Raw genomic sequence first — 24,109 nt, forward strand, 5'->3', positions numbered from 1 at the left:
TTATGTGTATTGGTATATATACTATATATTTTTATGAAGAGAAATAGAATTGAACAATTTATATTTTGATTTAAGGAATGGTGATGTGGTCACACGGGTCCTCATAAAATCATTAAAACCTACAAAAACTGAAAATTTCTTCCTTAAATGAGGTTGAAGAAACAAAACACTATTTTTATTTCATCAATAGCCATTTGTACAATGTATTTACAGCTTGTCAATGAGAATGGGACCGTGACAATAGGAGGCAGTACTGGGGTAGCTGTAGCCATGGGGCTTTACTACTACCTAACCAACTACTGCAACTGTCAAATAACATGGGCTGGACAACAGTTAGACATTCCTAAAGAGCTTCCAAAGTTACCTAAAGCTGGTGTTACAGTATCTGCTAATGATAGGTCAGTATATCTCTAGTAGTGTCTTATATTAAGTGATGTCACATCATGTGACAAAGTAAACATTATTGATAATATATTATACATAGAGAGCTGACATTAAGACAATAGTCTCTTTGTATGTCTTGCTGCCTTTGATAACTGTGAAATTAATCTTATGTCAACATACTTTGAATAATAAATTAAATATCCTTTTGTAACTTAGTTAATCTATAACTGATATGGTATTGAATCTGATAGTTTTATTGTTATCTTTATGAGAATTAATAATCAGGTTAGCATAAACATATATCTCCATGAGCGTTTTATAGATGATTTTTTTTTTTAAATATATTTAAATGTTTCATTCATATATATGAATGTTGACACAGAATTATTTAACATCAAATTTCCATTTTAGAATTTCATGCCAGGGAGTTTTGTGAAATATCATATTATTATATATGTTTACAGATTCCGATACTACCAGAATGTCTGTACAGTGAGTTACTCCTTTGTTTGGTATAAGTGGGAAGACTGGGAGAAACAACTTGATTGGATGGCATTGCATGGACTTAATCTACCATTAGCATTTACTGGACAAGAAGCCATATTTCAAAGGGTAAATAGTTTATGTTGAGCCTGTGATTTTGTTGCAGAAAGCCTGACATAGGGATAGTGATCTGGCAGCTGCAGCTACAGTGGTGGCGGCTTTAGCCAACTTCTTAAAAGCTTGATATTTTAGAAGGTGGAAGATCTGGATGCTTCATACTTTGTATGTAAATGCCTCATGTTACGAAATTTCTGTCAGTCGCATGTCCAATTTCCTTGACCTTATTTTCATGGTTTAGTGACTACTTGAAAAAAAAATAAAAAAATTTTGTAATGTTAAATTCTCTGTTGTTATAACATTTATAAGTAAAATGATAACTATATTTGCAAGGTCCTCATACCTATCAGACAGTTTTCACTTGACCTTGACTTCATTTCATAGATCAGTGAACAACATACATGCCAACTTTTAAAAATGCAAGATGGCTCTTATTGTCCTAAGAAACCTTCAAGGGGGTCTTTAAATGTATTTTATGTTGTTTTTAGGCTTCTTCATACTTTGAATAGCATACAGTCATTGTAAAATTAACTGTATTGTTTAAAATTGTTGACAAAATTGCTCTTTCAAATTTCCATTTTTAAGCTTTCATGGGGGAAATTCCCCACAAATAGTGACAGTTGGTTGGTATGGAACAAGGTTAAGTTTCTTCATACTTTTTATAGCATACAGCCATTGTAAAATTAACTGTATTGTTTAAAATTGTGGACAAAATTGCTCTTTCAAATTTCCATTGGTAAGCTTTCATGGGGGAAATTCCCCACAAATAGTGACAGTTGGTTGGTATGGAACAAGGTTAAGTTTTGGTGGTCAAGTCCATATCTCAGATACTATAAGTAATAGGTCTAGTATATATGGAAGGACTGTAGGTGTACATGTCCAACTTGCAGGTATCATCTGACCTTGGCCTCATTTTCATGGTTCAGTGGTTATAGTTCAGTTTTTGTGTTTTGGTCTGTTTTACTTATACTCTATGCAATAGGTCTACTATATGTGTTGTATGGAATGATTCTAAGGTGTACATGTTTAGCTTGCAAGTGTCATCTGACCATACCCTCATTTACATGGTTCAGTGGTTGAAGTTAAGTTTTTGAGATTTTGGTCTTTTTTTTCTAATGCTATATGCAATTTGTCAACTATATTTGGTGTATGAAAATATTTTATGATCTTTATGACAGTAGCACAAGTATTTGACCTTGACCTCATTTTCAAGGTTCAGTGCTCAGTGAAAAGTTTTTGTGTTTTGGTCTGTTATTCTTAAAACTATCAGCAATAGGTCAACTATATTTGTTGTATGGAAGAATTGTTAGCTACATGTCTGACTGGCATGGTTCATCTGATCTTGACCTCATTTTCATGGTTCATTGGTCAATGTTTAGTTTTCTTGGTTAATGTTAAGTTTATGTGACTGACAGTTATAATAAAACTTTATATTTAGGACTATCAACATAATATCAATGATAAGTAAAGAAGGCGAGACATTTCAGCGTGTGCACTCTTGTATTTAATGCTGAAACTAAAAGTGTTTTATTTTTAGTCCATAAATATTCTTTAAAACTAAGGTTATTGAAAAAAGATATAGGATTTAAGAACTTCTATAATGGATAAAATATATACCAAAGCTTATTGGCTTTGGCCTAATACTTGTACTATATTGAGTTGCTCAGATTCAGTAATTTGAAAAAAACTAGTTTCAGATCTGAAATCTTTGCCTGAATCAGCAGATGATTTTGAGTTTTTAATGTTTGAGCTTCTAACAGGGATGTCACATATAGTACTGAAGTCATTATTGTATCAAATTCTAGTACTACAAATGGATCAATAATATATAAATTATGGAAATATAATTGGAAATGATTTTGTATGTTTACAAAGCTAAGTATGCAAATAGTCTATATCTTGTTTTAGGTGTATATGAAAATGGGAATGACTATGAAAGATATGCAGACACATTTTGGCGGACCTGCTTTTCAGGCTTGGTAACTATTTTGATTTTAATATTAACTGTGACTATTTTGTTTACATCCCAATACACTAAATTGTTTGCTAATTATGAAAACAGAAGAGTCTTTCTGAAATATATAAAAAAAGAAATATTGAAGAGGTGTTATTTCATATGATATGCCAACAGAAATATTATATTTTATCCTAATTCTAAATATCTTCTTTGTATCAAAATATAGAAATTTTCCTATAAACTCATGTTTAAGAAATGCAAAATATTATGTGATGATTTGCAAAAGAATTGGTTAACTGAAATTGTGCCATATAACGGCCACAATCAACAAACTGATTATACTGCAATGGATATGGTGTGTATACGGCTTCGGCTCTTTTGGTTGGGTTGTTATCTCTTTGACATATTCCGTATTTCCATTCTCAATTTTATTACACAAGAAATGAAATAATTTCAGGTCTAGAATGGGTAACATGAGAGGCTGGGGAGGACCAATCACACAAACATGGCTCAATGATCAGCTGATATTACAACATAAGATCTTAGACAGGATGAGGGCTTTCGGGATGATACCTGTTTTACCTGGTTTTGCTGGACATGTTCCTGAAGCTTTATCAAGGTTAGTCATAATTTTATCTTTCCTTGTACTTGAATAAGCAGAGAAGGGTTGCACTGTGTCATTGATATCAAATTTTATAACCGTTACTTCTCTTTTTAAAGACATTTATGATTTTTGTTGTTGCATAATTGTTTTATTTATTATACCCCCACTTTGAAAAAAAGGGGGGTATACTGTTTTACCTCTGTCTGTCCTTCCGTCAGTCCATCAGTCCGTCAGTCTGTCAGTCAGTCCGTCTGTCCCATGAATATTTTTCGTCACATTTTTCTCAGGAACTACCAGGATTTCTGAAATTTGGTTTCAGGCTTGGTATAAGTCAGCTATACTGTGTGATGCGTTTTCAGATTCATCACTCGACAACTTCCTGTTTACCAAACACTTGTATCATTTTTACACCTGATAGCCTAGTTGAAATTTTTTTGTCACATTTTTCTCAGGAACTGCACTACCAGGATTTCTGATATTTGGTTTCAGACTTGATATAAGTCAGCTATACCGTGTGATGCGTTTTCAGATTCATCACTCGACAACTTCCTGTTTACCGAACACTTGTATTATTTTACACATGATAACCAAGTTGAAAATTTTTGTCACATTTTTCTCAGGAACTACAATACAAGGATTTCTGAAATTTGGTTTCAGGGTTTATATAAGTCTGCAATACTGTGTGATGCGTTTTCAGATTCATCACTCGACAACTTCCTGTTTACCGAACACTTGTATAATTTTACATATGATAGCCAAGTTGAAAATTTTCGTCACATTTTTCTCAGGAATTACTATACAAGGATTTCTGAAATTTAGTTTCAGGATTTATAAAAGTCAGCTATACCGTGTAATGCGTTTTCAGATTCATCACTCAACAACTTCCTGTTTACCGAACACTTGCATATTTTTACACTATTAAAATTATCCACTTGCGGCAGGGTATCATCAGTGAGCAGTAGTTCGCAGTTTCACTTGTTTCAATTATTTTGAGTTGATTATTTTATTAGAGTAAAACAGAATACAGGTATGAGGCCTTACAAATGAAATTTTATTGGTAAATACATGTATATTATAGCAATAGCTTACAAAATTGACAAAGGGGGAATAGCAGAGAAACTGTTGTCTTGTCTACTTTTGATTATGACCCATTTTGCTATATATGGTTTTTTTTATATTTCTTCAGTTTTGCCAGGAGCAGTCATTAGTATCTTCACAATTACTAATGCTTTAGTTATATTTTCAGAATACACCCTAAAGCCAATATATCACAGTTGGGAGATTGGGCTGGGTTTAGTAAGAAATTTTGTTGGTAAGTTTGACATTGATTTTCATGTACAATGTTTTCAGATTACATCCCAAGGCTAATGTGTCACGGTTGAGAGATTGGGGCAGGTTTAATGAAACTTACTGCTGGTAAGTTAGTTAACACAGGTTAAAACAAACTAACTTGCTCGTACTAATTCTTAACATACACATTTTCAGATTATCCCCATTAGCTAATATATCCAGGTTATATGACTGGGCTGGTTTTAATGATACTTTTTGTTGGTGAGTTAAGAATTACTTATCTCCTGTATAACACATATCCCTAAACACCAAGGCTTTCACTGTTTTCTGTCAAATATTGCAAGTATGCATATTTTAATGTATATGACTTCTATGATTTATTTGTTAAGTCCAATCTGCACCATTAACCACCAGTTTGATGCCCCAGACTAGTAAAATTTTATTCAGATTAGTGAATATTTGCAAAACTTTGTTTAGACACATAAGAAAAAAGGCGGAATATTGGTGTTTGGTAATGTTCTTGGTGGTGACTGTGAGTCACTTGATTTCTATGTCTTTTTTTTACAAATAAATGACTTACAAGTTTTGGACATATATATTTGCATTTGGTTTATTAAAAATATGAAATAAAATACTAATGTGCAATAAGAAAAAAATATTTTTTCTTCCTTTTAAAAGAAATAGAAAGAAAGTAAGTCATTTAAATACTTTTAAAAACATCTCATCCCACTGGTAAACCATTACTATAACTTTTGATATTTGTATTAAGATAACAGTCCTGAATAAATAAGACAAACAAGTTATTTCATGTCCTATGCTTTGCTTTTCACTGTCTACACAAATTGTTTTGCAGTTGCTTTCAATGTCTGTGATATTATGTTTTGAGTTTGAGGTAAAGAAAATTCAAGATCAAGAATTTAATTCATAAAGAAACAAATTGAGACTGTTTACAGACTTGTACTTTTTTCAAATATCATTATTACTTAGTTTAAGGAGGCAGAACCAGATAGTGCATTAACAGCTTTAGAAGAGCACTTGTTCAAACTCCTTCCATTCTTTGCTATTCCTATGAAAAGAATTCAAACATGGGGGTTTGATATTTCTCTAACTGAAAAAACTGTTCAGATATTAAAATATTATAAGATAAGAAAATTTAACTCACTTTAAGAACAAAAGAAAAATTACCATTCATGTTACAAGTCAGTTTTCGTGAAACTTTGGTGACTGGTTTACATCAATTGAGATAACCTCCCTTTAGTATTTCGTAAATTCTGATATGACATTGAGAAGTTATTGACCTTTATTCTTTAAAAGCGTGAAAGGCATATCATGTGCTCATGGCACAGCTGTTTATAAGTTCTTAGTTTAAGGTAGATTCATGGTATACCGCCATCTTGGATTGTACAATCACAGTACAAAATCGGTCTAGTTATTTGACTAAATCTACAAATTTGGAGACAGATTTGCAATTTAATGGTAAGTCCGTCACTGTTTATTTATATAAAGAAAACTTGTTAATTTATTATTTATTTAAAACATTTTTACAAATACCAAATATTTTGGTTTATAAAATCATTGTTTTGAAATGAGCCATTTAAGGGAAGATAACTCTTTCAGTACAAAATTTATACTGGGCTAATAGGGAATTTTTTTATTTTTACTTGTAGCAAGAAAACAAGTTTGGTGACACTATGTTTTCTTCTTATTTTCTTAAAACATATTATGAAACCTATCTTCTCACAATTTATTTCAAAATTCCATCTCATAGAATTTTTTTTATGCACACTAATGTGTTTTTTCATGAACAAACTAACCAAAATTAGTCAATTTTTAACAACTCATAGCTTGAAAAATAGCACAGTGACCTACACCTTTTATAACATTTTTGAAAAAAGCATAGAAAAATCTTCATTTTGGCAAATTATAAGAAAATTCTGTCTCAAAAAATATATACTTATGATCTACCTTAATACATATCTGATAAAACCAGATTCTATGCAGTTCTCTAGTATTAGCTAATTTTGATCTTTTCATTGTAGGAAATGTTATTGTACTGTTATAAAAACTAATATCTTTATGATGCTACCAATGAAGTCATATTACCTATATCTTGACATTGTCTGACCTATTAACACTAAACTAATCATTCTCTAGAAGTCACTGACTTATTTTTTATCACTAAACTATTCATTGATCAGGTTTAAATACCAGTTATAGACATTGAGTTAAATTTGATATATATTCATTGAAAGAAAATTGAAAACATTAGTGAAGTAAAAATTTTGTCAGATATTTTTTTTCATTTTAATTACAATTATTAGACTTGCAAAACTACACAAAAATAACAGTTTTTCTCTAGATGACAATTGTCTCTGTAGTAATGAGCATTTTTGATATAAAATGGTTTAATTAAGTTGTTTTAAATTTTTTGTGGGCTGAAAATTTTGATTGTAAAATCTTTGTTCTGTAAGATAGGATTTATTCATATGTTTGTTTTCTTTTGCAGTACATATCTCTTAGACTTTGGAGATCCATTATTCAAAGAAATTGGTGTTAGTTTTATAAAAGAGGTAAAGTAATTAATCTGAAGATAGTTGAATATTTATCAAACCTATTGAAGAGGAATACAAATGATATATAAAAATCTCATGAAACTTTGTATGAAAAAAAATGAGAGCAATTAGACTGAGAACTTAATTGGTTCATCTCTATATACTGTAAATTCATTATTATTTGTTGGATACCAATGTTAATGGATTTCGTGGGTACAAGTAAACCAAGAAATTAAATGTTCAACAAATGTCATGTTTTACATAGGTTTGTACACAGAATTTTGCAAAACCTTGAAATTAAATATCCACGAACATGCAAGTTTTCCTTAATCCAGGAAAATTAGTATGCATGAAAATAAATGAATCCACAGTATCTGACATGTGATACAGAGTGTCTCTTTTATCTATGTTTGTTCTTTGCATGCCGCTTCTTCAATACTTTTGTTCTGGCAAATATATTTTAAATAAAATAAGATATAAAAAAGAGACATAAGAGTTTGAATAAAAGACTTTTTGTGTTAGAAGAAACACTATTTCGATGCAATTTTTTTTTTTTTTTATATTTTAATGATTAATCTGAAATATGGACTGACATAATTCTGACAGATATATCTTATTTTCATTTGAAATTGGTCACTTTATTTACTTTAAATTTGATTTGGAAGAAAACTGCTTTATGTAGTAAAAGTCATTTAAAGTAACTTATTATTATTTCTTATATTTTCTTTTACAGATGGAATATGAATTTGGAGTAGATCACATATATAATGTTGATTCATTTAATGAAATGAAACCAAAATCAGGGTAAGTATGTTATCAATCACACTTAATAGTCACATTAAGCATATTTTTCTACAATGCTTCTGAAGTTATTTTTTTCATTTTTCAGTTTACTTGAATTAAATACATATAAAATTTGAAATATTTGATCAGGACTCTGAAAATAAAAAATCATAGTCCATCACAGTAGTGCTTTAATTTCCCCCAGCAAGATACTGTCAAAGAGACAAAGCAAACTGACAGAAGAGCATAATTAGTTTATTTAAGGAATGACTGAAATATTTTTTCTGTCTATGAAGTAATATCATAAAAAAGGTGGTGCACACTGAAAAACCCGTGTAGCGTGTTATTTTAAAGTGTGCACCACATTTTTTATGTTATTTTGAATAGACAGAAAAATTATTACAGTCTTTCCTTATAATTTAATTTTAAATTCATTTTAAACCAGAGTAAATCATGAAAAAACGTTGATGACATCACAGTCACATGACAAAATTATGTCTTTGAGCTGATAAACAAACAACGTCAGCCAATCAAAAGATGTGTTACATCCAAAATAAAATTATATTTGCATATGTAAGCCTCAAATATGTGTCCTATTATATATTGCATCATAGATGTCACAAATCGAACAGTATGTCTTTTTTTTCTGAGTTCTGAGGAAAGGACACAGTTTTGAAGCTGGACAAATGTCCACTAATTTGAGGGTCATGACATCATGGGACACAAATCTGAAGGAAGAACGCAAATTTTTGGCTGGACATAGAGTTGACTATTACACATATACATGTATATTTTAAGAACAATACATGCTGTATAAAAATAAGGAGATGTTGTATGGTTGTCCTTAATGCATCTATCAACCAGAGAAAATTGTTGTCTTGATTTCTGTTAAAAACAATAGATAAAAATCATGAAATAAACAAACATTGCAGACAGTAACATTCAACAAGTACTGAATTACAAGATCCTGAAATGGGAAATGTACCTAAAGAATGTGGTGGGGTAGGACATGTTTGTGAATTTACTTCAGAAAAGGTTGTATTTTGTTAAGAATAAAGATGTGGTGTTTTGTACATTATTTTGAAAGCTTCACATTGTCTATTACCATACAAAAAAATACTCAATATACGACATACATGACTTGTCTTCCATGAGATAAATATAGAATACATATAAAAAAGAAGATGTGGTATGATTGCTAATGAGACAACTGTCCACAAGAGACCAAAATGACACAGTCATTAACAACTATAGGTCACCGTACGGCCTTCAACAATGAGCAAAGCCCATACCTTATAGTCAGCTATAAAAGGCCCCGATATGACAATGTAAAACAATTCAAACGAGAAAACTAACGGCCTTATTTAAATAAAAATAGGCAATTTGATTAATTATGATTATTTTCATGTAAACAATGTAGTTTATTGGTGATGTTCATTTTATTTGCAGATCTGCTGAATATTTACAAGAAGTTGGCAGTATAATATTTGATGTATTACAAACAGGGGATCCTGATGCCATCTGGTATGTGGGCTAAATATAACTCAATCTAACATTAATATACGAAGATGTGGTATTATTGACAATGAGACAACTCTCCACCCGAAGATAAAATTACATAGAAGTTACAATCTCATAGGTTCACTTTTCAAAACACTAAAACCTGTGATAGTCTCAAGGGTTCAAGGTCATATGAGACACTCAACTTGAAGATTGTTGCAATACTAGTACTATTAACTGTAGAAACCTTAAACATTAAATCATGAAAGAAAGTTAATCCACTACTGCCTTAGTTTTATGGCATATTTTTCAATTTTCAAGTCCTAGTTGTTTTTAATAAAGCAGTGAATAGAAGTGTTAAATGTATCATTGTATACTGAATCAATTTATGACGTGAATAAAGAATAATAGAGAAGGAAACTTGTAGATTTGAATAATAAAAAAAAAATGAGTATGTGATATCACATTTAAAATTCAATATTTACAATCTAAAAAATACATGTTGATGGTGTATTTCTACATTTTGAGCAAACTATCCTTGGGTTTTTAAAACGTGTACTGCAGTTTTTTTTGTGTGTAAGCCACTTCATCAATCTTCAGGTCTGTTAAATGCAGATTCCAAGTTTTGACAATTTTGATAATCTGTTTGGAGAAAAGTAGGACAGTAGAATTGTATGCTATTTTGTTTTATTATCTATTTTGCTTATTTTCATTACATTTCATTATAAATATTTCTATAACAATATGTTTTAGGTTAATGCAAGGCTGGTTATTTCAAGATAAACAGTTCTGGCAACAAGCACAAATAAAAGCAATGTTAACATCTGTTCCAGAGGTTAGTTGTTACACAAACATGGCTGCTTCTTTTAACTAATAATTCCTGAACATGCTTGAAATAATTGTTACTGGATAAGGTTAGCTGATTATTTTGTCAGTTTTACAAAAAGAATAAAAAAAAAATATAGGTAGCTGTTTCATAACTTTTGCTTAATCCACGAAAATTAATACCCACAAATTAAAGTACTTTCACATAAAAACAATAACAGGAATTACTAAAAATGTAAAGATAAGGTAAAATAAGACTACTCCTTACCATCAACCGCAACTTCTTTAAAAAAGTAGACATACAAACAACAACTACCATCAAATGGTCCTCATGGCCTACCATATTATATACACACAATGTGGTGCATTTAATCCAGTTTTGTATGAATACAAATATCTCACTTTCCTATTTAGACCACATGCCATAACAGTAAAACTCAATAAAAACCAACATGGAAGCCACTTTTATTCTTAATGTTCTTATTTATTTTATTATTTTGTATTGTAGGGTAAAATGATTGTATTGGATCTTTTCTCTGAAGTCTCCCCTATATACACATACACCGAGTCTTACTATGGACAGCCATATATCTGGTGTATGTTACATGATTTTGGAGGAACAATGGAATTATATGGAGCACTAGACAGCATTAATACAGTAAATATTTCTCATAGATTCCGCTACTGACCATCTTACACATTTAAATCTTGTCATGAACATGCATGAAATATTTGCCTCTGGACATACAACAGTATATCAATTAACTAATTGTAAATTGTTAATGACATTTGAAAAAGCTAGAATTAATGAATTGGAAAACAACAAAACAAATGTGGATGCCTGTGACAAAAATTAGTATTCACAAATGACAGTACTTCACACCATACATCATCACAACTGCTTGAGCAATTACAGTTTTATTTCTGAAGTAAACAGATGTTTTTATATGAAAATAAGGAGATGTGTTAAGACTCAATAAGACAACTATCTTCCAGAGGCCAAAGGTTGTGGTTGTAAGCAAAAATAGGTCACTGGCAGCCCTCAGCCATGAGCAAAACAATACAGAACGCCTTATTCTGTTAAATTCTGGTAATTTCTTTCCAGATTTCTGAAGCACTGCAAACTTTTATGAATTTGACAGTAACATATATACAAAGTTGAAAGGACCACACCTTGAAAACTTTTCCATATGTTAGAGGGACTTTTTTACAATTGCCCTAATATTTAGATATAGTCTGTGGTAAGAGTTTTTCAGACATCAATAAATTGTCAAGCTCTTGTAGAATTTTACAGATGCTTCTTCATGGTAAACAAAATTATAATTGGGCTTAGATTTTGGCATTCTACATTACATTTTACACAAACAGCAGCAATCGCAGGCAAAAACACTTCTGAATATCTTTTAAACTTTGATAACATCTGTTTACTAGGGACCATTTGAAGGTAGAAATATGACTAACAGTACCATGGTTGGTTTAGGACTCACACCAGAGGGAATTTACCAGAATGAAGTTATTTATGAATTCTTCATGGAAAATGTATGGAGAAAACAACCTAGAGATATAACAAAATGGTAAGGAAGGGAGACTACTAACATGAAGGGGGGACAACTCTTTTAATTGACATTATATTTTTGGGCATTTGAAAATAGAATTATTAACAAGTATAACAAAAAAGAATGTTTTAACATAATAACAGGTTTGATTTTAGCAATGGCAATGATAATTCTGGAAAAGGTTAGAAATCTTATAAAAAAAACATCCAATTTAGATTATTTATAATCATAATTTTAAACAAAATAACACAATGTCTGATTAGGTACTCAAATAGGGTTGTTAGTGTAAAAAAAGATTAACGATACAACTTGTAATGTCTGTACTATGTCAATCTATCATGGTCATTTATTGTCCGTTATAGAAATCAATTGTTTGTTTTCTTACATTGTAGCCATTTTGTATCATTGAATTATACGTAACCAATTGAAAATATATTGTTTATTTAATAAAAGGATTGCAGACTTTACAAGGAAGAGATATGGCAAATATAACAAGTTTGTAGACCTGGCTTGGCAGTATCTTAAGGTCAGTATCTGGTTTTTAACCATTATTCTTGTAAAGTTCAGTTTAAAACAGAAATCTGTATGAAATTTAAGTTTTAATGTCAGATATTCTACAGTGTAAATGAAAATCATTGATAATACATTTTTAAAACACTAATCAAAGGGTGTTGTTTATGTGTACAATCTCTATGTAAGTCTAAGTACAGTCATACTGCTAGCTAGTCAACACTGAGGCTTTCAGTTAGAAGCCTGCACAGGAAGAAGTACTCGACTCCAATCTCAATTGACAAGGATTGTCAGTTTTCCTTCTTAAGGGTGGTGGTTTAGTCAGAGCACTTCAGCTTCCTCCACCAATAAAAATTGAACGTAAAGAAATAATACAATAGTGTTGAAAGTGGCATGAAACACCAAACAAGTAATTGATCAATCTTTGTAAGGTTTTCATAAGTATTGTTTTTTGTGGGGGTATATTCCTTATTTAAAAATAAGAGCACTAATAGATATATCTTATTAATTTTCAAGTCTGGATAAATTCTTGTGACTTTATGTAGTTATATGATGCAATCAAAATGTGTATTGTAAATACATTATAGTGAGACTTAACAATTCAACTCTTCACACTTTACCCACATAATACAGGTATACAGCAGGTTTTTCAAACTCATATCACTAACTAATAATGTAAAGCATTATTCTTTAATTCATCCATGATTTCATACAGAAAAGTGTATATAATAATACTGATGGCTTTAAAGACCATGATAAAAATTCCATTCCTACGAGTCGACCTAGATACCGACATGGATTGCACCCTCATGTGAGTACAGGGAGAGGAATAAATGGAATGTGCATGCAGTCAAGTATATTTCTAGTTGAAAAAAGTTTCAAGCAGTTTCATGAAAGGATGAAAAAAAATATTCTGATATTTAATCTGAAATGATATTGATAAATACAAGGATTTGTATCTATACAAATCCTTGATAAATACTATTTCCTCTAAAATTGCCTTTTATATTAATCTCTTTTTGGTACTATTTAATGGCCATTTCTGTGTTGCCTTTAATACACCTTTCTATTTGTTTTAATCTCTTAAAATCCCATAAATTAATGATGACCTGGTAGATGTTAGACTTTGATAGGTTTTATTGAATTATTGACTAAAACTGCAAAACTTTGTATTTGATCATACATTCTCATTACATTTAAATAAATACAATCATCAAAATATGTGTATTTCATTTAAATATACATTCACGTTAACAGAAGAGTGTATATAATAGCACAGCTGGTCACGAGGACTTTAGTACTGATGTTATTGTCACAAGGCGACCTAGATATCAAAACCGATTACATCCACAAGTTAGTACAAAGCTGAAGAATGTGCATAATATGCAGAATCCGCATGGTATTTTTATATTTTTGTTCTTGCTTTGAAGATTTTTTAGCAGTTTCATGAAAGGAATAAAAAAACAAAATAAAAACGTAAAATAGACCATTTTCCTGCCCAAAATTTTAGATTGTGTATGTAAAAACATGTAGTTCCAACTTTTTCTTTTGCACATTTTGAAACAGGAAAGTGTATATAATGATACAGATAGAATGTCAGATCATAGTGCATTTGCAATTATTACCACAATACCAAGATTTGATCCTGTGTTACATCCTAATGTGAGTAATGCATTCTGGGTTATAATCAACTTAATCCAGACAATAATTCCTTGCACTGCCTATGAGATGGATGAAGTATTCATCTTTCTTTTTAACTCCTTTTTAGCTCACCTGGTCCTCAGAGCTTTCCTCATTACTCATCTTCATGGTCTTCGCCATTTACTTTTAAACAATCTTTTCCTCTAAATTTGCTGAGCCAAATTTACCTAATCTTGCCCCAATCATCATTAGGGTATCTTTTTAAATAATGTGTCTGATGTCCCTGCCTGTCTTCTATATATGACTAAAGAAGAACATCAGGGTAAAATGCAAGTTTTGTCCTAATCATGAAAAAAGGTATAATAGAGAAAATCTGACGGCAGAAAGTTTGATATGGGGACTATTGTATTAAAAATTGAAACTGTGAAAGGAATTCCTATTAGAGATATTTTGTTCATTAATGCATACTATCTTGAAAGCTATTAAAGGTATAGAGAAACTTTAGATAGCAAAAGCTATCAACAATACAAAGTATTCAAATAAGTCAAACTCTTAAAAATCATCAGATAAATTGTAGTAATTGTCCTTCCATGATGACGATTTTATGATATTTTTAGGCCATTTTGACTTGTATTCAAAACTATCTTAGATGAATAAAAACTTTTAAAAATTCTTCAAAACAAAATCAGACACCAAGATAAATGGACAATTTTTGTCAGGAGAGTATTATTTATCTTTTTCATCAAAGATTTCCCTCTAAATATGCTGTTCAGATTCCTTATTGGTTTCAGTAAATTTTATATCGTTGAATTTTCAATGCAAAATTACAGTTTATATTTCATTCATTTCATGAAACTGCTAGTCAAATATGTACTTTTTGTTGCTTTAAATTTTGTTCTGTACTTAGGATTGTTATTTCATGCTTTGAAAAAAATTGGAATTTAAATTTGGCTTCTTTAATTCAAATGTCAAACTGATTTTAAATGACATATAGCATGAAGTATCAATCTTTAGCTAACCTTACTTTTTAGTTCCATACATATGGGAAATTTTACTAACACCTTTATTTTATCGTAGACAAGTGTATATAATGATACTGATCATCTCCATGACAACAATATAGATATTATTGTCACAACTCGCCCTCGGATCTCTCCTGCAATACATCAAGACGTGAGTAAAGACAATACCATCCAATCAAAATTTAACATGTCCATCGGATGCCATCTTTGAAATTTGTCATTAACATGTTTGTCAAATTAGATATCCTGCTCTGTAGCTATGATGTGAATTTAATTCAGAATTTCAGAGAATTTAGTTTTAAAGGATACATTAAAAACGATGAAATTTACATTTTTTTTTAAAGTTTGTACATTAATTTTGTTTGTAGTAAACACCTCAGACTAACAGCATGCTTACCATATTGCTTTACCATATACACACCATATAAGCTGTTTGTTAAGATAATTTATAGATTGGTGAAAGCTACTGTGTGATTTTTTTCAAAATTACTCGATTTTATTGCATGCAATAAATATCAAATTTTAATATTTATGACACATTAGTAATGTTTATGATTTTGTAATATGCTGTCTAAAGAAAAATGAAAAAAATGAGTATATTTGATAGACTTTGACCCTTATCAGACATCTGCATAGAGGGTCTTAAAGGGAGTTATGTGCATAGGGAAATGTGAATAAAAGGGTGTAATAAGATGGAGGAAAAACATTTATATGCAAATGGTTCATGTCTGCTTACTATTAGAATGAAACATAGCAAGTACTGACTTTTGTGCATCATAATGCAAGAAACAAGGCAGGTTACAAAGAAAACATCCCTTTTTAGATCCTCTATAAAGATTCTGGTATAGATCTCAATCTTTGAAATTAGTATTTTGTAAATGTTTTGGAAAGTCCTTATATTTAGAATTCAACTTATTTTATGTATGTACAATATTGGAACAACATTGATATACTGCTTTTCATTTTCATTGATAAAAGAGTTATTGAAAAAACACATTATATTTGTAACAAACTCTGTATATGCCATTGAAAGAGTTATTGACAAGATTATATTTGATGACTTCTTGTAGGTGTGGTTTGATCCAGAAGATTTATATGCAGCCTGGGATTTACTGATATTATCTGCAGATCAATATAAAAATAACTCACTCTATCAGTAAGTCTGACTGTGTTTTATATCACAATATTAGTAAAACAGTGTACGAAAAATCATGTACAAAGTTTTTGAAGGAACACAGTTTTAATGATTTTAAGTATATTCCTACTACGGTACAAATGAATACGGATGGAGAATTTTCTCTTTGACACTCATACCACATCTTCTTATATCTAGATAGGAAAACAGAACATTTCAGCATGTTTTATTTGTTTTATCATGTCATTAAAAGACACAAATATATGTATGCTTCATATTTTTGTACAATAAGGCATTTTTTATAATAATTTCAGGAATAGAGATCTGTGTATATTTAAATTTTCAATACCATTCAATAGATTAACCTTTGAACCATTCAGATAAATTAACTTGATTACCTGGTATTTACAATATAAATTATATTTTAGGTATGATTTAGTAGATGTGACCAGAAACAGTTTACAGATAATTTCTATAGAATATTATAATAAGATGATAGCTTCTGTTATGATTAATAAAACAGAAGATTTTTTGTAAGTATATGTAACAACTTTACAGCAAGTATTAGTTTAATGTAATGACTAATAAAAAAAATATGGACTGGGTTTTGTTCAGTGAGAAATTAACAATTTCCATGCTAGACACTTTACCAATGAAATATGATGTTATGTTTACCTTCAAATACTAGTCTGACCATGGAGTTCATACAGCACCTAAATGATCATTATTCTTTGATAAAGTATCAAAATCAATGTCAATTTTTGATTGATAATTCAACAGCCAAATCATCAGCATAGCATTGTAACAGACACTTATGCATTGCGACAACAAGATTATTACTTTATTTACTAGAAATTATGATAAACAATAAGAATGTATATGCAGATAATTTTTTGCGAAATTCAGTTTCTAATAGACTATTCAAAGATCTTGAAAATTTCTTATATAAAGCAATGAATTATTGGGCAGTATTGTAGAAGATATGTTACTACACATTATTAAAAGTGTCAGATGATGCTTACCAGCGACTGTTTTTGCACTTAAAATTTATCTTCTCTAGCCAAGGGTTACGATCCACTTCCCTCCTCCACCCTTGGCAGATTGAGATAGATTTTCGGAGACAAAAGTTAATGATTTTCATTTGGTTGCATTTTGTTTCATTTGATTTATTATTACCAGTATGTCATTTACTTATCCATACAGGTTATTATTCAAATTGATGATTTTTCTTGCATTTTTCTTATCATGCATTGTTTTGACCACAAACAGTCAGTTCTTACCGAACCTGTTAATTTTTTTTTATTTTACAGAATAAACAGTCGAATGTTATTAGAGTTATTGAATGATATGGAGACATTACTGGCCAGTGATTCACATTTCTTACTTGGGAAGTGGATAGCTGCTGCTAAATCTTGGGCAACAGACATATCAGAATCTTTTAATTTGGAGTTTAATGCCAGAAACCAGATAACTTTATGGGGTCCCAGAGGAGAAGTAAATATTAAATTCATATTTCATTGTTTATCACTGTTTACATTTTATTTTGTTTTTAAGACATCAAGAATGCCTTCCTATATAAAAAAGAAATGAAGAGATGTGGTATGAAATAATGATATGTGGCAACTATTTAGTAAGACCAAATAACATAGATATGTACAATTACAGGTCACCAAACAGACTTCACCAATAAGCAAAACTCATACTCTATAGTTAGGTATAGAACCAACAAGCCTAACTTTTACAAAAATTGACAAAAAACTATTATGGCACACATCAGCCAATGCTTATCATTGGATTACTGGCTCCTGTCAGTGTAAAGTCTCTTTTCAGTATGTATACTATATCAGTGGTTTTCAAAGAATGTATTAAGTTTTAGACTTGGTTTCATATATTTCTTAAAATCTATATATCACTACGTACAGGTATATAAAGTGTGCAATTGAACATTAAGAAAACGTTCCAAATTTCAAAACTAATTGTTATGTGTTGTAAGTTCAATGAATAAATTTTATATTGCACTAGTGTTACTGAAGGTACTGGATGAAGCAACTATTGTTGCAGATTGAAAATTAAATAAACAATTATAATATAGGAGATTATATAGGCCTATGTAAAACAGAGGTTTCACTGTCACAAATTCAGTTTACGTGTACTGGTGCTTGGTTAACAGACTGTTGCGACAGTTAAACCAAGTTTAGGCAAATCTTTAAAATACAATAATAATATAATCTCCTAAATATAGGAACATATTCTAAAATTGGAAATTGTGACCAACCTAAGTTAAAGACTGGTAGAAGGTGAAATTGACCCGCTCAAAATATATGTCAACAACAAATAAAAATAATTGTTTCCAAAAGAATTAGATTAGAATTTGAGATTATTAGATCTATGTTATACATGTACCTCTTGTATATTTATAATTTATATTTTTTTTCTATTATTCAGATTTTAGATTATGCTTGTAAGCAGTGGTCAGGATTATTGAAAGGGTAATTTAAAAATTTCAACATTTTTAACAAAATCAGACAAACACCAAAGACAATGTGAATGTTCATAACAAAAAGATGTATTTATCATATGTCTTAATTTTTGGTTTACCCCCAAACTCAAAATCCATAGAAACATTAATATGACCTGGTTGTAAGCAATTGTATATAGCTCATAATGCTGTAAACTTTTTAAATGATGCTTTCATATTGCTGTGAACTTTTCAAATTTTATGGTTCTGACCCTGATTTCATGGTTCACTGAATATGAAATTTTGATAATGTGAGTGGGGCCTGGTGTCCTATGGACACATATTCTTAGATATAAGCGTGCCAATGAGACAACTCTCCATCCAAGTCACAGTTTAGAAAAGTAAACCATTATAGGTAAAAAAAAAAAAACGTCTTGTTTATATAAATAAAGAAATGGATTGCCACAAAATATATGAAAAGGAACAGATGAAATATTACTCAAAATTTTTTTTAAGCACAAATTAAAAAAATTGTCCCTACAAGTAAAGTTATTTTGCCAATCATTTTTTGTCGAGCCTGCAACTTTTGTTGCAGAAAGCTCGACATAGGGATAGTGATCCGGCGGCGGCGGCTACGGCGGTGGCGGCGGCGGCGGCGGTGTTAGCTCACTTCTTAAAAGCTTTATATTTTAGAAGGTGGAAGACCTGGATGCTTTATACTTTGTATATAGATGCTTCATGTTACGAAGTTTCCGTCAGTCACATGTCCAATAACCTTGACCTCTTTTTCATGGTTCAGTGACTACTTGAAAAAAAGTTCAAATTTTTTGTAATGTTGAATTCTCTCTTATTATAAGTAATAGGATAACTATATTTGATATGTGCGTACCTTGCAAGGTCCTCATGTCTGTCAGACAGTTTTCACTTGACCTCGACCTCATTTCATGGATCAGTAAACAAGGTTAAGTTTTGGTGGTCAAGTCCATATCTCAGATACTATAAGCAATAGGGCTAGTATATTCGGTGTATGGAAGGACTGTAAGGTGTACATGTCCAACTGGCAGGTGTCATCTGACCTTGACCTCATTTTCATGGTTCAGTGGTTATAGTTAAATTTTTGTGTTTTGGTCTGTTTTTCTCATACTATATGCAATAGGTCTACTATATTTGTTGTATGGAATGATTGTTAAGTGTACATGTCTAGCGGGCAGATGTCATGTGACCTTGACCTCATTTTCATGGTTCAGTGGTCAAAGTTAAGTTTTTGAGTTTTGGTCTTTTTATCTAATGCTATATGCCATAGGTCAACTATATTTGGTGTATGGAAATATTTTATGATCTTTATGTCAGTCGAGCAGGTTTTATTTAACCGTGACCTCATTTTCACGGTTCATTGCACAGTGTTAAGTTTTTGTGTTTTGGTCTATTTTTCTTAAACTATAAGTAATGTGTCAACTATATATGTTGTATAGAAGCATTGTTAGCTGTACCTGTCTGCCTGGCATGGTTCATCTGACCTGGACCTATTTTTCAAGGTTCATTGGTCTTTGTTTAGTTATCTTGGTTAATGTTAAGTTTATGTGACAGTTGTAATAAAGCTTAGCTTTATACTTAGGACTATCAACATTATATCAATGATTAGTATAGAAGGCGAGACATTTCAGCGTGTGCACTCTTGTTTTTAAATATAAATAGTTGTAGAAAAATGTAATAATACAAAGCAATTATTTTTCAGATATTATATTCCAAGATGGGAGCTGTTTGTAGAGATGCTACATATTAGTGTGATGGATGTAAGTATTCTTCTAAAACTTTAACAGAATATTTCTCTAATTCAAATGTTGACAACTTTGCATTCACTTACTTATCTTTTCACAAATAAGTAGTTGACAAAAGATGTACTAGTCATCGTACTACTTATTGTACTTGTGACACAACTTGATACAAGTTGCAGTTATTGTTAAAAATATTGACATACTTTAATAATTTGTAGCAATGCAAATCAAGTTTGCATCGCAGTCTAGTGGTCACACTTTAAATGTAATAACTGCTTTTGAACATCTAAATTCAATCTAATTAATGAATTCAGACATTACCCATAATGTTAAATATGTTATTTGCATTTTAATAGCATTGGTAGCATTAAGAATCTATGCACAAAATTGTATGTACAACAGACGTTATTGAATATAAGAAGTGAAATTCGAAAGGGTGAAATTTTGAGAAGTGATATAGCCAACCAGAATCACAATTGACTGAACATCTATACAGCACTGAATGTTACATAGAAAAAGGTGCAAAGAAAGTTTTATAAAATGGAGAATGGAAGCGGGGAATGTGTTCAAGAGACAACAACCCACTAATAGAGCTGAAATACCTAATTAAACACAACTTCCACCTACCAAGGAAAAATTATGTATTATCAATGTCAAGTTTTTTTAAGTGCCTCATCTGTTGCCTCCCCTCTTAAAAATAAGGTGGAGGAGGTCCCAGACTAGATTATCCAAAATATCAATTTTGCTAGTCTCTATTAGTAAAGTTTTATGATGTTCCCTCTCATAGGGCATATATCTTTTATTAAGAAAGCAGAGAAAATATTGTAAATATATATGACCTGTATTTCATTGCAGCATACAAAATTTAATGAGTCGCTGTTTGCCCAGATTGTTTATGAGAAAGTAGAACTACCATTTTCTAACCAGCTTGATGAATACCCAACAGAACCTACAGGTATATATGTATATATAAGCATAGGAATTTTCATGCAGAAACAAAATTTCAGTTTATCTATACAGAGATATAGAACCAAAGCCATTGTGAATTTTGATCCAAGAATTGAAAAGTTAAATAAAAAATTCATTGATTTAAAGGTGGCCTTTATTTTCCTAGTATGTAATGTTGATAGTATTTTGGACCATATTCCTGGTGTCAAAAAGTTCTCCTTGTAAAAGGATTAAATTGGTACTAGAAATATATACTATGTTTTTTTTAGCTTATACTTTTCCAAAATTGAGGTATAGTAATGGTCTCCAAAAAAGATAACAACTTGCATAGTAAATGTTTTTATTATGGTTTTATGAAACATTTCCTAAAATGGTAATAGTAAGTCAAGTGATATTATCCATTGTTCAATTAACTTTCAATACTGTAAATTCAGAAATTATTGCTGGCATTTATTATTGTGAATTTTGTAGAATGTACTAAGATGCAAGATTAATGATTATAGGAATGGAAGTTCTTATTATTGTGATTCTCATTCAGTCGCCTTATTCACATTGAAAAAAAAAAACTCACAAAAATGTCCGTACTATTAACAGTACTTTATTTGTGTTATAAACTGTTTCATCTATACATTGTATAATAGATTTCAGTCTTGTAGTCAATGACTATGTATTTAAATCAAGTTTTATCACATTTTCAGGAGACGCATATGCCATTTCAACATCAATACATAAAAAGTATAGAAATATGATAGATAAAGAATTTTTCCAAGTTTATGCAGCACAGAGTAGAAAAGTGAAAGACAATCGAAATATGATTGAAAAGAAATATGGACTAAATGCTCCAGTTTATGATATACTTGTAAAAAATTAATTAGTTACTCGGTATTGGTAGTAGAAATCTTATATTGTAAATTGATGCTAAAGACTGATTTATACATACTTTACATAAATATATACACATGGATTTTGTTGCATACATATTAAAGATTCGTATGTTTTCATTTTTGCTAATGGATTTCTTGAAATGTAAAAAAAGCATTTATAAACTAAAATTGTTTGTTTGCCTATTGACATCTCTGTTGCTGTTGCCATGATTATAATCTAGTCATTCTGTATAAGGACAGAATTTCAGTTCACACCAATCACTTCATTATAGATATTTGATTGATACATTGTACTTATTGTAAGCAATTTGAAGTTTAACATTCCTCTTTATAGTTATTACTGATATTTTTATAACAAAAATCAAATTTAAGCTGTGAAACACACAGCAGAAAGACTATGCTAACACCACACTCTAGGGTTTGGGTTTTCTGTTATTTAAGTATAAATACTGTTAAGGTCTTTTAAATACTTTTCAGGACTGTTCAAGCTCCATGTAACAGCACAAATACATAATTAAAACAATAAGTTATGTTTATTTAGTAATTTCTTTATGTTAACTACTTTTTTTGTGCCATAATACATGTACATGTATATCAAGCATTTTGTGATCATTTGTATGATTTGTGATAATTTCATATTGTATAATGTTGTTTGAAAATAAAACTTTAATGATATTTTGTAATGTATCTGAAACTTTATGTATTGAAATGTCTGCCTTTCAGGGAATTATCAAATCTGATTTATGCCTTTAATACACTATTCAATTTGATACATTTATGTCTCCACTGTTGTAATTTTTTAGATTTTATTTTTATGGAGGATAAGAGCTACAGGTTGTGCATAATTGCTTTTCATGAATTTTACATGGAAAGTAGAAAACTAAAGGATTCAATTTTCAAATAAAATATGAGATATGTTTATATTGTGCTTTCAGAAAATAAAAGTAAAAATTGGGCCCACCTCACAAAATATACTGTACATTCCATTATAAAATTAATTTTCAGAGTTATTTCCCTTGATAAAAAAAGTTTTAAAATTTTGAATCCACTTTCTTTTTATATGTAACCATAAGATAAAATCATAATTTATTTTTGTTTGTAAATTACACCTGCACAAAAAAATGACATTTCTGTCTCAAATTTGATTATTATAGTAGAAATCTATACCAATCCTTAGCAGCTATTTGTGATAAATTAAGTTTAAACCCTCCTATCTACCCTAAAAAAACGGATCTTTTGAGACAATTAAATACATATACCAAATTCTGGTTGCTTGACAATTAATTTCTGTGTGTTTCTATTGTACATGGCTTAATAAATTTTCAAGTTGTTTTATAATTTCACAATATATCTCATGGTTTTATGTTATGGATTGATGTTATAAATCTTAAAAAGGCTGTAAACTCTTACCATTTCTTTAAAGTTGTATACATTTTTGTTTTTACTTTTTCTTAAATTTCAACAATAAATTATAAGAAGAGATGATGTACTGTTTTAATGAATTTGGCATCTGGTTTGATATCTTAGATCAGAATTAAGACCTTAAAATCATTATCAATTATAACAAAGATTTAAAAATCTACCCAAAGCTGCTGAACTTTATATATATGGCTCATAAGACATCCATTTTGTGTTGCTTGTTCAGCTCTGCACACCTTTGAGATGAAACACATACATATGCAGCC

General features: G+C 30.2%; 1 protein-coding gene across 8 annotated transcripts in view; it reads left to right on the forward strand.

The window, feature by feature from the left end:
- LOC143047732 (alpha-N-acetylglucosaminidase-like) overlaps window positions 1-23,909 on the forward strand; it is a 39,122-nt gene extending 15,213 nt beyond the window's left edge. For 3 of the 8 annotated variants that reach the window (XM_076220997.1, XM_076221006.1, XM_076220957.1), the window contains exons 4-23: window positions 214-398; window positions 849-996; window positions 2,893-2,963; window positions 3,399-3,560; window positions 4,792-4,857; window positions 7,342-7,405; window positions 8,121-8,191; window positions 9,620-9,694; window positions 10,424-10,505; window positions 11,004-11,153; window positions 11,927-12,069; window positions 12,505-12,577; window positions 15,280-15,375; window positions 16,295-16,380; window positions 16,788-16,892; window positions 17,670-17,853; window positions 18,805-18,848; window positions 20,553-20,610; window positions 21,448-21,547; window positions 22,239-23,909. In XM_076220997.1, coding sequence (XP_076077112.1) covers window positions 214-398; window positions 849-996; window positions 2,893-2,963; window positions 3,399-3,560; window positions 4,792-4,857; window positions 7,342-7,405; window positions 8,121-8,191; window positions 9,620-9,694; window positions 10,424-10,505; window positions 11,004-11,153; window positions 11,927-12,069; window positions 12,505-12,577; window positions 15,280-15,375; window positions 16,295-16,380; window positions 16,788-16,892; window positions 17,670-17,853; window positions 18,805-18,848; window positions 20,553-20,610; window positions 21,448-21,547; window positions 22,239-22,411 — 2,136 coding nt within the window. In that variant the 3' untranslated portion in view covers window positions 22,412-23,909. Of the gene's footprint in view, window positions 1-213; window positions 399-848; window positions 997-2,892; window positions 2,964-3,398; window positions 3,561-4,791; window positions 4,858-4,895; window positions 4,962-7,341; window positions 7,406-8,120; window positions 8,192-9,619; window positions 9,695-10,423; window positions 10,506-11,003; window positions 11,154-11,926; window positions 12,070-12,504; window positions 12,578-13,276; window positions 13,373-13,818; window positions 13,915-15,279; window positions 15,376-16,294; window positions 16,381-16,787; window positions 16,893-17,669; window positions 17,854-18,804; window positions 18,849-20,552; window positions 20,611-21,447; window positions 21,548-22,238 lie in introns of all 8 variants that reach the window. The other 5 variants (XM_076220980.1, XM_076220974.1, XM_076220988.1 and 2 more) reach the window with 5 other exon arrangements.
- Window positions 23,910-24,109: the final 200 nt, after the last annotated feature.

Source organism: Mytilus galloprovincialis, chromosome 1, assembly GCF_965363235.1.
Source record: "Mytilus galloprovincialis chromosome 1, xbMytGall1.hap1.1, whole genome shotgun sequence".
Taxonomy (NCBI): Eukaryota; Metazoa; Mollusca; class Bivalvia; order Mytilida; family Mytilidae; genus Mytilus; species Mytilus galloprovincialis.